Source organism: Apteryx rowi, unplaced genomic scaffold, assembly GCF_003343035.1.
Source record: "Apteryx rowi isolate R43461 unplaced genomic scaffold, aptRow1 scaffold_139, whole genome shotgun sequence".
NCBI lineage: Eukaryota > Metazoa > Chordata > Aves > Apterygiformes > Apterygidae > Apteryx > Apteryx rowi.
In genome coordinates, this window is record NW_020447630.1 from 1,135,809 (window position 1) to 1,148,037 (window position 12,229).

Here is a 12,229-nt window from a genome sequence, read left to right on the forward strand (position 1 = left end):
TAATTTTCATAATGGACAAGAGCAGGAACACAACAGACAAGTTTGACAAACAGACTAGGTGTCACTTGAACGAATGCTAGCATTCGACACGGAGACAGTGAATCCAGTAGAACTCATGATACATCTGGCTTCTTCCACTCAAGTACCAGCAAATCTGTAGGGTCAGGTGGATAAGAGTCTCCAAAATGTAATTTTAGTAGTCTTCTCAGAAATAGAGGTCTTAAGCAGCATTTGTTTTTCCATCTTTATCAAATTTCCATTCGTACAGATGATAAATCACACCTGCTGCCAGTTCAAGCTTGCCAAGCTCAGTTTGCAGAATAATTTATTACAAGGTTTTCCATTCATGTTAAGCTACTCTAAGACCATAAACTAATTGCTATTTTAATCTAATTTCTTTCTGTGGGTGTACTAGCAACACATCAAACTCCAAGGCACTACAATGGGTATATACTATGAGACTATCTAAAGATAGTCTGAATTTTTACTAATGATATTCATATATTTGATGTCAAGATGAATGGTCCTCAGGCAGTGGAACACCAGGCTGCCAACATAAATATCCACCTTCAACTACAAAAAGTACTGAAGTGTCATGGAATACAGGGAATTGAGCAAGGTAACACAATCCACCCCGAAGTTTCATTCTGAAGTCTTCTAAGAGACTTTGCCTGATTAAGTTACATAGTTAAAAGTAACATACTGATTTGCTAAAAAACATCAGAAAGTTCAAGTATACTAACAGAAATACATTAAAAATAATACAGTGAGCACTGCAGAAAGTAAGTACTTATGAATACACTCCTTACTATTATCTACAATCCCCCTAAGACTTCAAAATACAACCTGCAAAAAACAGTAGCCAGGAATGTATATTGCTCACAAATTAATTTAAGAGCTGACCAGATACTGCTCCACAGTTTTTAGTCAAAGATGGTTAAGATTTTATGCAGAACTTGCAAGAATTGTTCAGGTTATTTCTACCATCTTTCACTGTCACACATGAGCAAATTCCTGTTGCAGGAAGATCATATTATCTCAACCATATTTCAGCCCTAGGGAAAACACAAAACACAGGAACAGGTTAAGAACAAAGTTTTACCTTACTGTCTTCCCACATGGGTATATCCAAGGCCACCCAACACATCTTTCCAAAGTATACTATCTTACTCCAGTGTTGCTTGAAGTTAAGTACGCAATCACCCCAGCACTCAAATACATACTGATAACAAGGCAGGCTTGTATTACATTTACTGTACAAMAAAAGCTATAGGACTTCACAAAAATGCAAAAAAGTAATTCTACTTAACTGATATTCCTCACTGATGTGGAGTTTGTTTATTCACTAAGTGAATTTAATTTGAATTTATTTCCCATTTCATTTCCCTTAAATAATTATCTATTTTCTTGAGAATTAAGTTCATATCAAGGTATATGCATCTTTAAAAAAAAAAAAAAAAGAAACTGGCAAGTTTTTCAATAAACATGAGCATATTTCTTCTATTGCACTAAAAAAAAAAAAAAATCATGTGCACTCATTTTCTTACGTCATCGTGTTGTTTCCTATGAATTCATGAAAGTTTGAGGTGGAGACTAAGCAGAAAGAGAAAACACAATGCAGTCAAGTTATATCAAACTTACACTCGGTTTTATTCCTGTGTCCAAGTACCTGAGATTGGATATTAACCAATTCTTATACAAGGCTGTTGACACATTAAAATTAGACAAACCTCAATTATTTTCTGATGAATAAAAAGTGGAAGTTGTTGACTGTTTCTCTAAATCAAATAATGACTTAGTATTAGATGAACAAAACACTTTAAAAGTTAAATAGCTTTGGAATAAAACTTTAAAATTCAGTTATTCAAAAAATATTACATGGAAAAATCTTGAAAGAGTCCTTTTTTCTCTGTTTTCAATAATTCAGCCTCTTCAAAAACACACTCTGCACGAGAACTTCTGCAGAGAGGGAGTATTTTGAAAGCTGCTATTATAAAAAGTTACCAGGAGATCAGGTCATATATTTCAAGTCCACACAGTTTTTGTGACAATTTCCTGTGATGGTTATCAGTTATTCATATCTTGTTCCAGAGTCTTTGTAAGACCATTACTTTTGTTCTCTTCTAGGTAAGCAGCCCTCTTCTTAGTCAAAGTAGCAAATAGTGCATCCATCATTCCCAAAACTTCTAGTAATTCCTCTTGATAGTCAATCTCTTTTCCTATGGCTTCCTGAAGTCTCAAGAACTGTTTATCAACAAGCACTGACTGTCCAACCACAGGCTGATAAATGTCTGCAAAGAAACAGTCATATAATAGTCCACACATCTATAAAGACATGAAAATTATAGTGGCTAGTTAAGATACAAATTTAAGGAGCCTAACAATAGTCAAATGCTGTGGACAAATAAGACAACTTTAATGGCGTTCTAAAAACTGTTAATTATTGGTATATTCTCACAGTAATAAGTTAAACTAACAGAAGCAGAAATTTTTACTACCTCAAATAGTCTTTTTACCATCTCAGTGGAGAAGCTGAAGTCACTTGTACTATATAAGTACAGAAATACAAAGTATCAGAGATGTTTAGTGCTGATGAAGAGCTTTCTGCAGTCATCACAAGTCAGACTCAGATACTGAGTGTGATCAAAGTTATCTGGATCATTCTTTCACCACTGAGTTTATACTTATAAAATAACCCATACAAGTGTGATTTCTTAAAAAAACACAGTACTTTATACACCTTATTTCTAAGCTTAGCTTTAGGGCTTTGAGAATCTTCTTTATGTTGTACTTACCAGTGATCATATCTGCAACAGTTACCAGTACAGGAGTAAATCTAGGCTCAATCACACGCCTGCAAAATTAGAACACATCCTAGTTTTACTGTTTTTGCTAACAGCCCTCCTCCTTCCACTAACTAGTTGCAAGTGGTTTTCTCACACACATACAGAAAGACAAGACAAAGATGATTAGGGGACTGGAACATGTCTCTTATGAGGAAAGACTGAGAGAGCTGGGCCTGTTTAGCTTGGAGAAGAGAAGGCTGAGAGGAGATCTTATCAACGTGTACAAGTGTCTGAAGGGAGGGTGTCAAGAGGATGGGACCAGACTCTCTTCAGTGGTGCCCAGCGACAGAACACAAGGCAACCGGCACAAACTGAAACACAGACAGTTCCATCTGAACATGAGGAAAAACTTCTTCACTGTGAGGGTGACAGAGCACTGGAAGAGGTTGCCCAGAGAGGTTGTGGAGTCTCCTTCTCTGGAGATATTCAAAACCTGCCTGGACGCGATCCTGTGTAATGTGCTCTAGGTGACCCTGCTTGAGCAGGGGGGTTGGACTAGATGATCTCCAGAGGTCCCTTCCAACCTCAACCATTTTGTGATTCTGTGATTCTTAAAGAAGCCTCACAAAGCAGGAGTCTGAGCTGAGAGTCTAAAACTTACATGTGGTATTTACCCTCCCTCTGTGGGGAAGGCAGTGAGGTTTGGAAGACAAGTAAAAGCATCATGTACATGTAGAAATGAGTTTCATCAAGACAAAGAAAATAGCAGTACTAGAGGTAGACTATCAGGCAAAGCGGCAAGATATACTTTCTTTGTGGTTCTCATCAGCAAATGTGTTTTGTGCTAACATGTAAATTATTTCAGTACTCTGGCTGAAATCCTAGACCCTGATATCAGAAAGCAAAAGGCATATAGATTTCAAGACTACCAAGTGTTCCACCCATCTCTTGAGACTACATGGCAAAAACTAACAAGAAATACAGGCCTCAAAGTAACTACTCAGAAAATTTTTTAGGAAAAAAATATATATATACCTTGTCACAAATGTAAGGAGGAGACTAATTTGCTTCTCATCTCGGCCTGCAAGCGCACTCCTTAGTGTCCCTCTGCGATTCAGTTCCTGCATGACTGCAACTGTAACTTCAGGAGTATACAGCCTGATGTGGGGCTGGACATATTTAAGAGTTTAGTATCAAGCACCATCTTCAAACACAAAACATTTGATACCAGTTTGCAAATAAATAAATAAGAATGCACGAGGAACCCATATAGGTTTGATTCCTTTCTAGTTCTACACTAGAATAAAGTTTGTCTGAGATAAATAAAAATCCATTTCAGATGATAGAACTCAACTTTGATAAGACGACACAACAGAGTCTTACCTCCAGTACTGCATCAAGGGCCTTGGACGATTGAAAGCTCTTCAGCAGCTTATCATACTTCCTCAAAACACATTTTCCAGGTTTACTGACATAGAAATCCTCCTAGAATTGAAAGACAAGTTCAGAGTAAGGCAAACACATACACAATGGGTTAAATATTTTATTATCATGAAGAAGCTTATGTGTCTTCGTATCTTCCCTCCCTCCCTTTCTTCAACACAGCAAAAAAAAAAAAAAAAACAACAAAAAACAATCTTGAGGAGAGCTTCGCTACACATTTTCTCACCCTGCCATACCTGTTTTGGCATGTAATTTCTTCCTTTTACATAGGTTCTATATGCTGGCTGTCTCTTCTTTTGAGACTTTTCTTTGCTTTCTTCGGGTTTTCTATGTTTAACATTTAGCACCCCATTGGTCATGCCTACAACTATGGTTTCATCTTCAGGCTAAAATGAAATAAATAAATAAATCACAGTTAGTAACCTAGTATCTTTATTTGATCATACGTACTATACCATGCAGCTTTTTCAATTTTTTTTGCTTCATAATAAAGCTCTAATCACAGGATCATAGAATAAGTTGGAATGAACCTCAAGTTCCTATGGTCTAGCTCCCTGCTCAAAGCACAGCCACCTTCAAAGACGAGGTCCTAAGCAACCTGATCTATCTAGTAAACCTCTAATGTTAAGGTTCAAATAAGCAATATCATCATTCTGTTTTAGGCTGCAAATGCCTATCATTTATGACAGTTTTTTAAATGGTGTTCAGTTCCCTTTGGCAATTACATGCTATACAGCAAATATGAACATCATCTATTAGAAAGCTATCACTGCATAGCAGTTTTGAGAACAAAGTAAAAATTGTTCAAAACATCAGTCACTGGTATAGATTCTATCTGTATAGCAAGGTGATATTTATTTAATGCTAAAGGTTATAATGACAAGTGATGCACAGGGAAAAAATAGTAACTTCACACATAAAACAATGGTTTCTGACCTATTACTACTAGCAGATAATTCTATGAAAACATCAGCTTAATGCTCAACAGCTGTTAAGAAAAAGCAACTAAAGCATTAGGAATAACTACAGAAGAATAAAACAGAGGTCATTATGCCACTGAATAAATCAATAGTTTGGCTACTTCTTAAATCCTAGGAGGATACTGTTCTGAAAGACAGTAGCAGACTCAGAATAGAAGAATCAAAAAAAAAAAAAAAAAGAATACAAGATTGGCTTGATTTGAGGTAGAACTAAGGGAGGCAGAACTCTTCAGCATGGAAAGAGACATCTGAGGAGGAATGTGAAAGAAGCCTACAGAATCATGACATGCATGGATGGAGATGGTAGATGGAGATCAGCTGTTCACTGTCTCTTTCAAGAGCATCAGATGAAGTTGATGAAGGTTGAAATGGAATAAAAGGGTGTAATTCTTCACATAACAGGTAGCAGACCTGTGGAACTCCTTGTTAAAGAAGTCTTGTGAATGTTGAAAGTTTGCACAAGCTCAAGGTGGGACTGAACAGTTTCATGTAAGAGAAATCCACAAACTATATCCAGATCAGCAAGTTTCTCACCTTAAAATAGTCGGGAGTTTGGGAGAGTATCAGCAGACATATCACATATGCTTTCCCTGTTTTTATTTTTCCATATGCATCTGCTTATGGCTACAGTTCAAAGCAGGGGTCTGGGGCTGGAATGACCTTTGGCCTGACCCAGCATAGCTATTCTTACGTCCTCATATGACCATTTAAAACTCAAGGTACTTAATATAAAACAAAAGATTACATTTGAAAGATACCTACAGAGATGCCAAACTACAGGATTTGCACGATGTTTTGCAGTTGCTACAGAAGCTTAAGGGTTTTTTTTTTTTTTGGTTGTGTGAAAAACATGCCCCACCTACATTCTTCACCGCGAGCAAAGTCATTCAAAGCTCATGATAGCTCTAGCCCTCCTGCACTCACTAAAACAGAAGGGCAGGGAAGAACACGATAACAAAATCGGAAAGGAAGAACCCCTGCTTTCTCCCTGGTTCCATTAAGGGCAGGGACAATAGTAATGTAAGAGGGCTGATATCCCTGGCACTGCATTTCATATATCCCTCAGAGGCTAGATAGGAGGGCAACTACACCACAACAGCACTGTTTACAAAAAGTGGTGCTGGCCTCCAACTTTCCTCCCAGCAGGTCATTTATCCATTGGAATTCAAAAGGCTTGGAGAAATGAGTATCTTTGTTTTCTGTTTCTGAGACAGAGACACCTGTTCGGCAGACAAGTTTGATTCTGCTGATACCCTACGCCCTCTTTTCTTCCTCAGACTAACCTGACACTAATGACTTCTAAGAAAGGTTCATCCCATTCCAGATTTTTCAGTCAACAAATGAATTACTTCATCCCTTTATCACTGCCGTAAAAGGAGACTCAGAGGGTTCCTGAAAAGCAAAAGATTAGTACAATCTTCTTAAAGTCAAAAGACATGGCTATTCCCTTGTCAACTACCTACCTTCCCCATGATAAATACTGTCCTTGACACACGCACAATTTTGTACTGATCTAACAAGGTAATAACTGGTACCTTATTTATAATGTTTAAAACTTCTTAGTGCAATGCTTACTAAGGAGGAATATATTCAGTGATCCTATTTTGCATACAGAGCACTCTTCTGAAGCATCTAATGATCTAATTGCTTCTGAAGCAATAAAAGCAAAAAAGAATTACTTAAGTTACTTAAAAGTTATCGGTAATTGTCTTGCCTTGGAAGGTTTCTAATGTACTTACCGACAATGCAAGACTGAGGATTGATGTTGCATAGTTAAAACTGTGGACTACTTTGTAGGAAGTTGTACTGTAAATCTTCACATGCCTACACAGAAAAGTAATGATTAAAACTTTTTTATTAATACCCTATTGTAGACAATTTGAAAGAATTTCATCCTTCTAAAGCTCTGTTAGATCAGTTTAAGGAAACCAAGTTTTTAAACAACGCTTTCTTCAGACTACGACTGAACTTATTCCTCATTATTGCTCCTGTAATAACAGAAAGTTTCTAATAAAAGACACATAAAAGGCAAGAAAGGATTACCCTTACTCCCAAAAGATGGACAACATGGGAAGGATAAATAGGAAAAAAAAAAAAAAAAGGAGAAGGATGTAGCGACAATCTGAATTTAGCAACACTTATTAGGAAACACTAAGGCACCGTTTCTTCAATTTTTTTTTAATTTTAAATGGGAGATCTATCTACAATTTCTGGAAGAAAACACATGGATATTCTTGCCTCCTGCTGCTGTTTAAAGATTTGGCTGAAGGCAGGAAATAAGTATTTAACAATCAGAAAAATAAAACAGTACTTTATAAAAAGCACGAACTTATTAGCATTACAAGCATTGAATGACAAATAGGTACAGAGTTAGTGATCTTCAGCTTATGCTTTCTAAACATAATGCTTGAGTAAGCCTAGGAAGTACCAGAGGAAGGAAGGAAGAGAACAAACCATTGTCATTTCAGACTATTTCTTATGTCTCAGAGACAACAAGCTGAATAACTGTAGTCAGCAAAAGGGGGTGGGGGTAGGAGCAGAGGAACATCCTGTAATGAGGCCATTTTTGACTTGTGCACCTTGGATGCATCCCTTCCACCAACAGAGTCAGTTTGGGTGACAGGAAGCAACTGCACAGATATACAAAAACGGTGAATACTAATACCAGTTTTAGCTAACAGTGACTGCATTAAAGTAAAGTAAGAACAGTTACTTTACTGAGACTGCAAAGGTCTGTTTATAGATTCAGGAAAACAAATGCTGACTAAGAAGTGCCACACATCCATTCCCAACAGGCACATGCAATCCACACTGATATTCAAGCTAATAAGAGGGAAAGGCAAGTGTATATTGCAACATGCACCCTGGCCCAAGATATGCTTCCAGATAAATTACATCCCTAACAGTTAAAAACGTCTCAGCTCAAAACATCTGCACAGCTTCATCCTGATGTTTTACCTTCAAAGGGAACAAAAGAAATCCTAAGGAATTTAAACCACAAAGTCATAAAATATACTAACCTGTCCAGGGATCCTGACAGTAACCTTTGTCCAGAGCTATTCAGACATAAACAAGTAACAGTTTTATGGTGATTTTTAAGTGAAACTAGTAATTGTCCACCTTTTAGTACATCCCAAACTTTGACATATCGACCTCCTATGAGAAAAAAAGCACAAAGAACAGTTTTTGATGCATACACAATTCTGCTTCTCTGAAGAGGTTTTCAGAGTGAGAGTACATGCTGCCTCCTCCTTTGTAACACTGAGCTTTCTGTACCTACTCATCATCCGTTACGAACAAGGCAGATTACAAGCCTGCTCCCTTTTTCAGGTCATTCTGCAAGTACAGCTCAATGTCTCAATATCCTCCTTACAAAAAAATTCTGACTCCACACTGGGTCACAGGATTTCTGATGCAATGATAAGAGAAGACTAAAAAGCCTTGCTAAGCATCATCATTAAGAGAAAGACAGTCCCGTCTTCCCAAAACATTTCTTAAATACATTCATTCCTTCACTTCAGCACTGGGCCAATTAAAGTCTTTATCTAGTCATTAAAATTTTTTTTTTTTTTTTGATTGGCTACAAGAATGAGCAAATCGGAGACAAAAAACCTCTACCTTTGCCCTCTGGATCAACAGAGATTCCCAATGAAGACCTCTAAGAAATCCACCTGTTAAGTCACTTACCATTTCATTGCCAAATAAAAACATCACCCAGGAATTAAGCAGCTGAAATGTCTCTCAAATTAGGGCCAACAGAAAAGAAAGTTAATTTTATCCAGGTACCTGCAGATACTAGAAGTCCACCAGAAGGGAAGAGAAGCACACTCTCCACAGGCTGGCCATGTTCTATTGTCATGACACTTTTTTTTGTTCGCGCATCAAATACTTTCACAGTGTGATCATAGGAACCTGTAATCAACACCATAAATAAGTGAAATTATGAAAGTGAAACTTTTTCAAAAACTAAAACAGGCACATGCTACAAGCTAAAGGAGCTCCTGCCAAATGGAAACAGTTTTAAACAATACACTTAAAACACCTAGTGTTTTACCTGACTTAATTTACAGCCTTCAGACAGCATGCAGCTTTTAATTCTAGGCCTATCAAATTATATTTAAGGGCTGACATGTTAAGTCTTAACTTTATTTTCCTTCCATTCTCAAGTGTAAATACAATAAGAGAAGTGAGAAAATCTGATGAAACCTCGGTCTTATGCATCTAAAAGTAAGGAATACCAGACTATCCACAGCAATTGTTAGGAAATCCAAAAGCAACTGGTTTCAAGTAACTCCTTGCAGCACCTCACAATTCGGTTTTGAGATCACAAGTTTTTGTGCACAAACTACAATTTAACATGTCCCCTTCTTCCAAAACCTGACAAAACATTCAGTCAATGCCAGCTAAAGGATGCACTCACAGGACTTTCTTAAGCTTTCAAAGGCAAGTAACCTCAACAGGCTAAAGCCCAAAGAAAGTGCACGTTAAAAGTGAGCTCGCTTACAGTTTCCCTACAGGTATCAGTGTTACGCCAGTCAAACCACTTAAAATAGAACAAGCAAAAAGGAAATGACAAAGTAGGCACAAAGCAGGAAGACAGATCCTTCATGTTTAAGATGTAATCAAAGAGATCCTACTGAATCAAAGAGAAACCATCTTTATTTTTTTTCAGTTTGATCCAAAAGAAGCATTTAAAAAAACAAAACACAAACCTGTTATAAAGACATCTGCATTCAGTTTACTTGCACAACCACATCTCACATAGTCCATATGTTCACTGTATGACACAATTTCTGTAGCACTTGGAATATCCCACAAATTTGATGAATAATCATCACCACCAGAAAATATTCTGTATTTATCGGATAGGAAGCCGACTACATGAACAGCTCTAGGAAACAGAATCCACAATATCCAAAAGTTAAAATACATACTTGTTTCCAGAACACTTAGTTTGACCGCAGAATTTTTTTTTAAAAGGAAAGTATTTCTTCTACTTTAGAAGTTAGAAATACTTTAGTTTTTGTATTTTCAGCCAGAAAGAGGTCATGCTGACAGGTGCTGATCTAAGCACCAACATGATCTGCTTTAAGGGTTTTACAGGGCTACTGGATGCCTTTTTGTAAGCCGTAAATTTTTTATTTCTTACTGAGGCCTGTGTATTAGTACTCTACTTTACTCTAAATTTATAATTAGTAAATTTAGAGACTGATTTGGGAACTCTTTCTGTCCTTTAAAATCACTATTCAAATCTATATTATCATTGTAACATCCCAAGAAGGACCAACTTTGACAGAAAACACAGATACCCTAAAAACTTATTTACAGGTAACCTAGTGGTCAGGACATAAGATAATACCCTATCTGCAACCAGAGAACTATAGTGGAAACACACTCTCAAGTTCTGCCTGTGTTCTCTCTCATTATTAAGGAGGTTTTGTTGTTGTTGTAGATAGATAAAATTCCTATAGTTTTCCACAACACAGCAATCTATGCAATCTAAATATTACTATTGTGTTCTCTCTGTAAAACTGATAAGCCTATTCCAAACATTTTTCTTCTTCTCACTGGAAGAAAAAAAACTTCTTCTCTTCCATCCCCCTGCCCCCCCCCCTTCTTTTTTAAGTGATTTTTGCTCTTCCTGGCAAATTTCTTCACTGTTTTTAACCTCTTTTTAGAGCTCTGTTTCTCCTAGCATCAAACAGAACTTGCTTATCAATACATTGTAGTTACAAGACTATACATACACAATATATTGTGTAACGGACACCTGCCTGAATTAGAAGATGTATCTATTCTTCCACATACTTGAGCCATTTTTGGAATTAAAAAAATATATACTGTCACTCCATTTCTGATGTTAACATTGAAAAGTAGGCTTTTAAACAAGATGAATGCGAGACAATCGATATAACATAGATTACTATTTTAAGATTTTCAGCAATATGCAAAGCAGACATATGTAAATGCACAAGCAAGCTTATACATGCAAGAAACAAAACAACACTGTCTTACTTAGTATGACCATCAAACTGTCTCAGTGGTGCTCTTCCACTGATATCAAAGAGTCGAATGCTACCTTCCTCACTGCCAGCCACAAGCAGTTTGCCATCATCCCTGTATGTGGCACAGTAGGCAGCATCTTTGAAGCGAGAAAATGTTTTGATTGGTTCCTGAGAGTAACGACCATAAACGTGGATCTAGCAAAACAAGACGACATTAAGTTTATTCATATAATACCAGCTGACAAACAAAATAAGACCATTTATAAAGCCTAAGAACATAAAAACCTCAAAAGAAAAACACTTACCCTTGAGGAGGCTGTGACAGCGTAGTTATAGGGAGACACTGGGGAGAAGTCAATCTTATTTATTGCACCAAATTCCTTTATCTGAACAGGTGTCTAGAAGAATTGTAATAATTATCAAATACACAGAACTACACTATCAAAAAAGAAAGCAGTAAAACTAGATCTACTATTATTCCTACACAGTACTCAAAATCCTGTTTGGGACCAATTTACTTTTTAAGCACAGCCCTGTTAAGTTTCTCTCCTGCCAGCCTTCTACTACTTCGTAGGTTGTAGATGCATTTTTAACATTTCCTATTCAGGCGTTATATAGGATCTATTAACTATGAGTTTCATTTGAGCAGCAAAAGCTTATTCATGCACGTTTTAAAATAGTTTGATTACACCAGCGAAAGCAACAAAAAATACTCCAGGACAGCAGCTCAGAGTACTGGGGCCCACGCGGGGTACACGTCAGCCTCGTTTTTAGGGAGCCATTCAGTAAGCTCTGACACAGGCCGGCAGGATACCATCGGGACGGCAGCCCGTTACGCGGGAGCCAGAGCAGCGGCGCCGTCCCCCGCCCCGGCTGCCCCCGCGCACCTTGTAGCCCCGCCAGTACAGCGTGTCCTGCGTGACCTTCTCGCCGAGCCTGGGCTGCGCCGGAACCACCACCGGCTTGTAACTGGCCATCGCGGCCCGCAGCCGGCCCGCGCGGCGCCTCCTCGGGG

At 37.7% G+C, this 12,229-nt stretch overlaps 1 protein-coding gene across 1 annotated transcript; it reads right to left on the reverse strand.

Moving 5' to 3' along the window:
- Positions 1-247: 247 nt before the first annotated feature.
- UTP15 (UTP15, small subunit processome component) lies at positions 248-12,223 on the reverse strand. The gene is made up of 12 exons (XM_026057396.1): positions 12,102-12,223; positions 11,520-11,612; positions 11,225-11,409; positions 9,922-10,100; positions 8,996-9,121; positions 8,230-8,365; positions 6,949-7,033; positions 4,466-4,615; positions 4,170-4,271; positions 3,822-3,955; positions 2,796-2,854; positions 248-2,291 (listed from the first exon to the last, which is right to left on the reverse strand). The coding sequence occupies exons 1-12, from the start codon at positions 12,189-12,191 to the stop codon at positions 2,068-2,070; spliced, it is 1,563 nt and encodes a 520-aa protein (XP_025913181.1). The 5' UTR covers positions 12,192-12,223; the 3' UTR covers positions 248-2,067.
- Between the last annotated feature and the right edge of the window lie 6 nt (positions 12,224-12,229).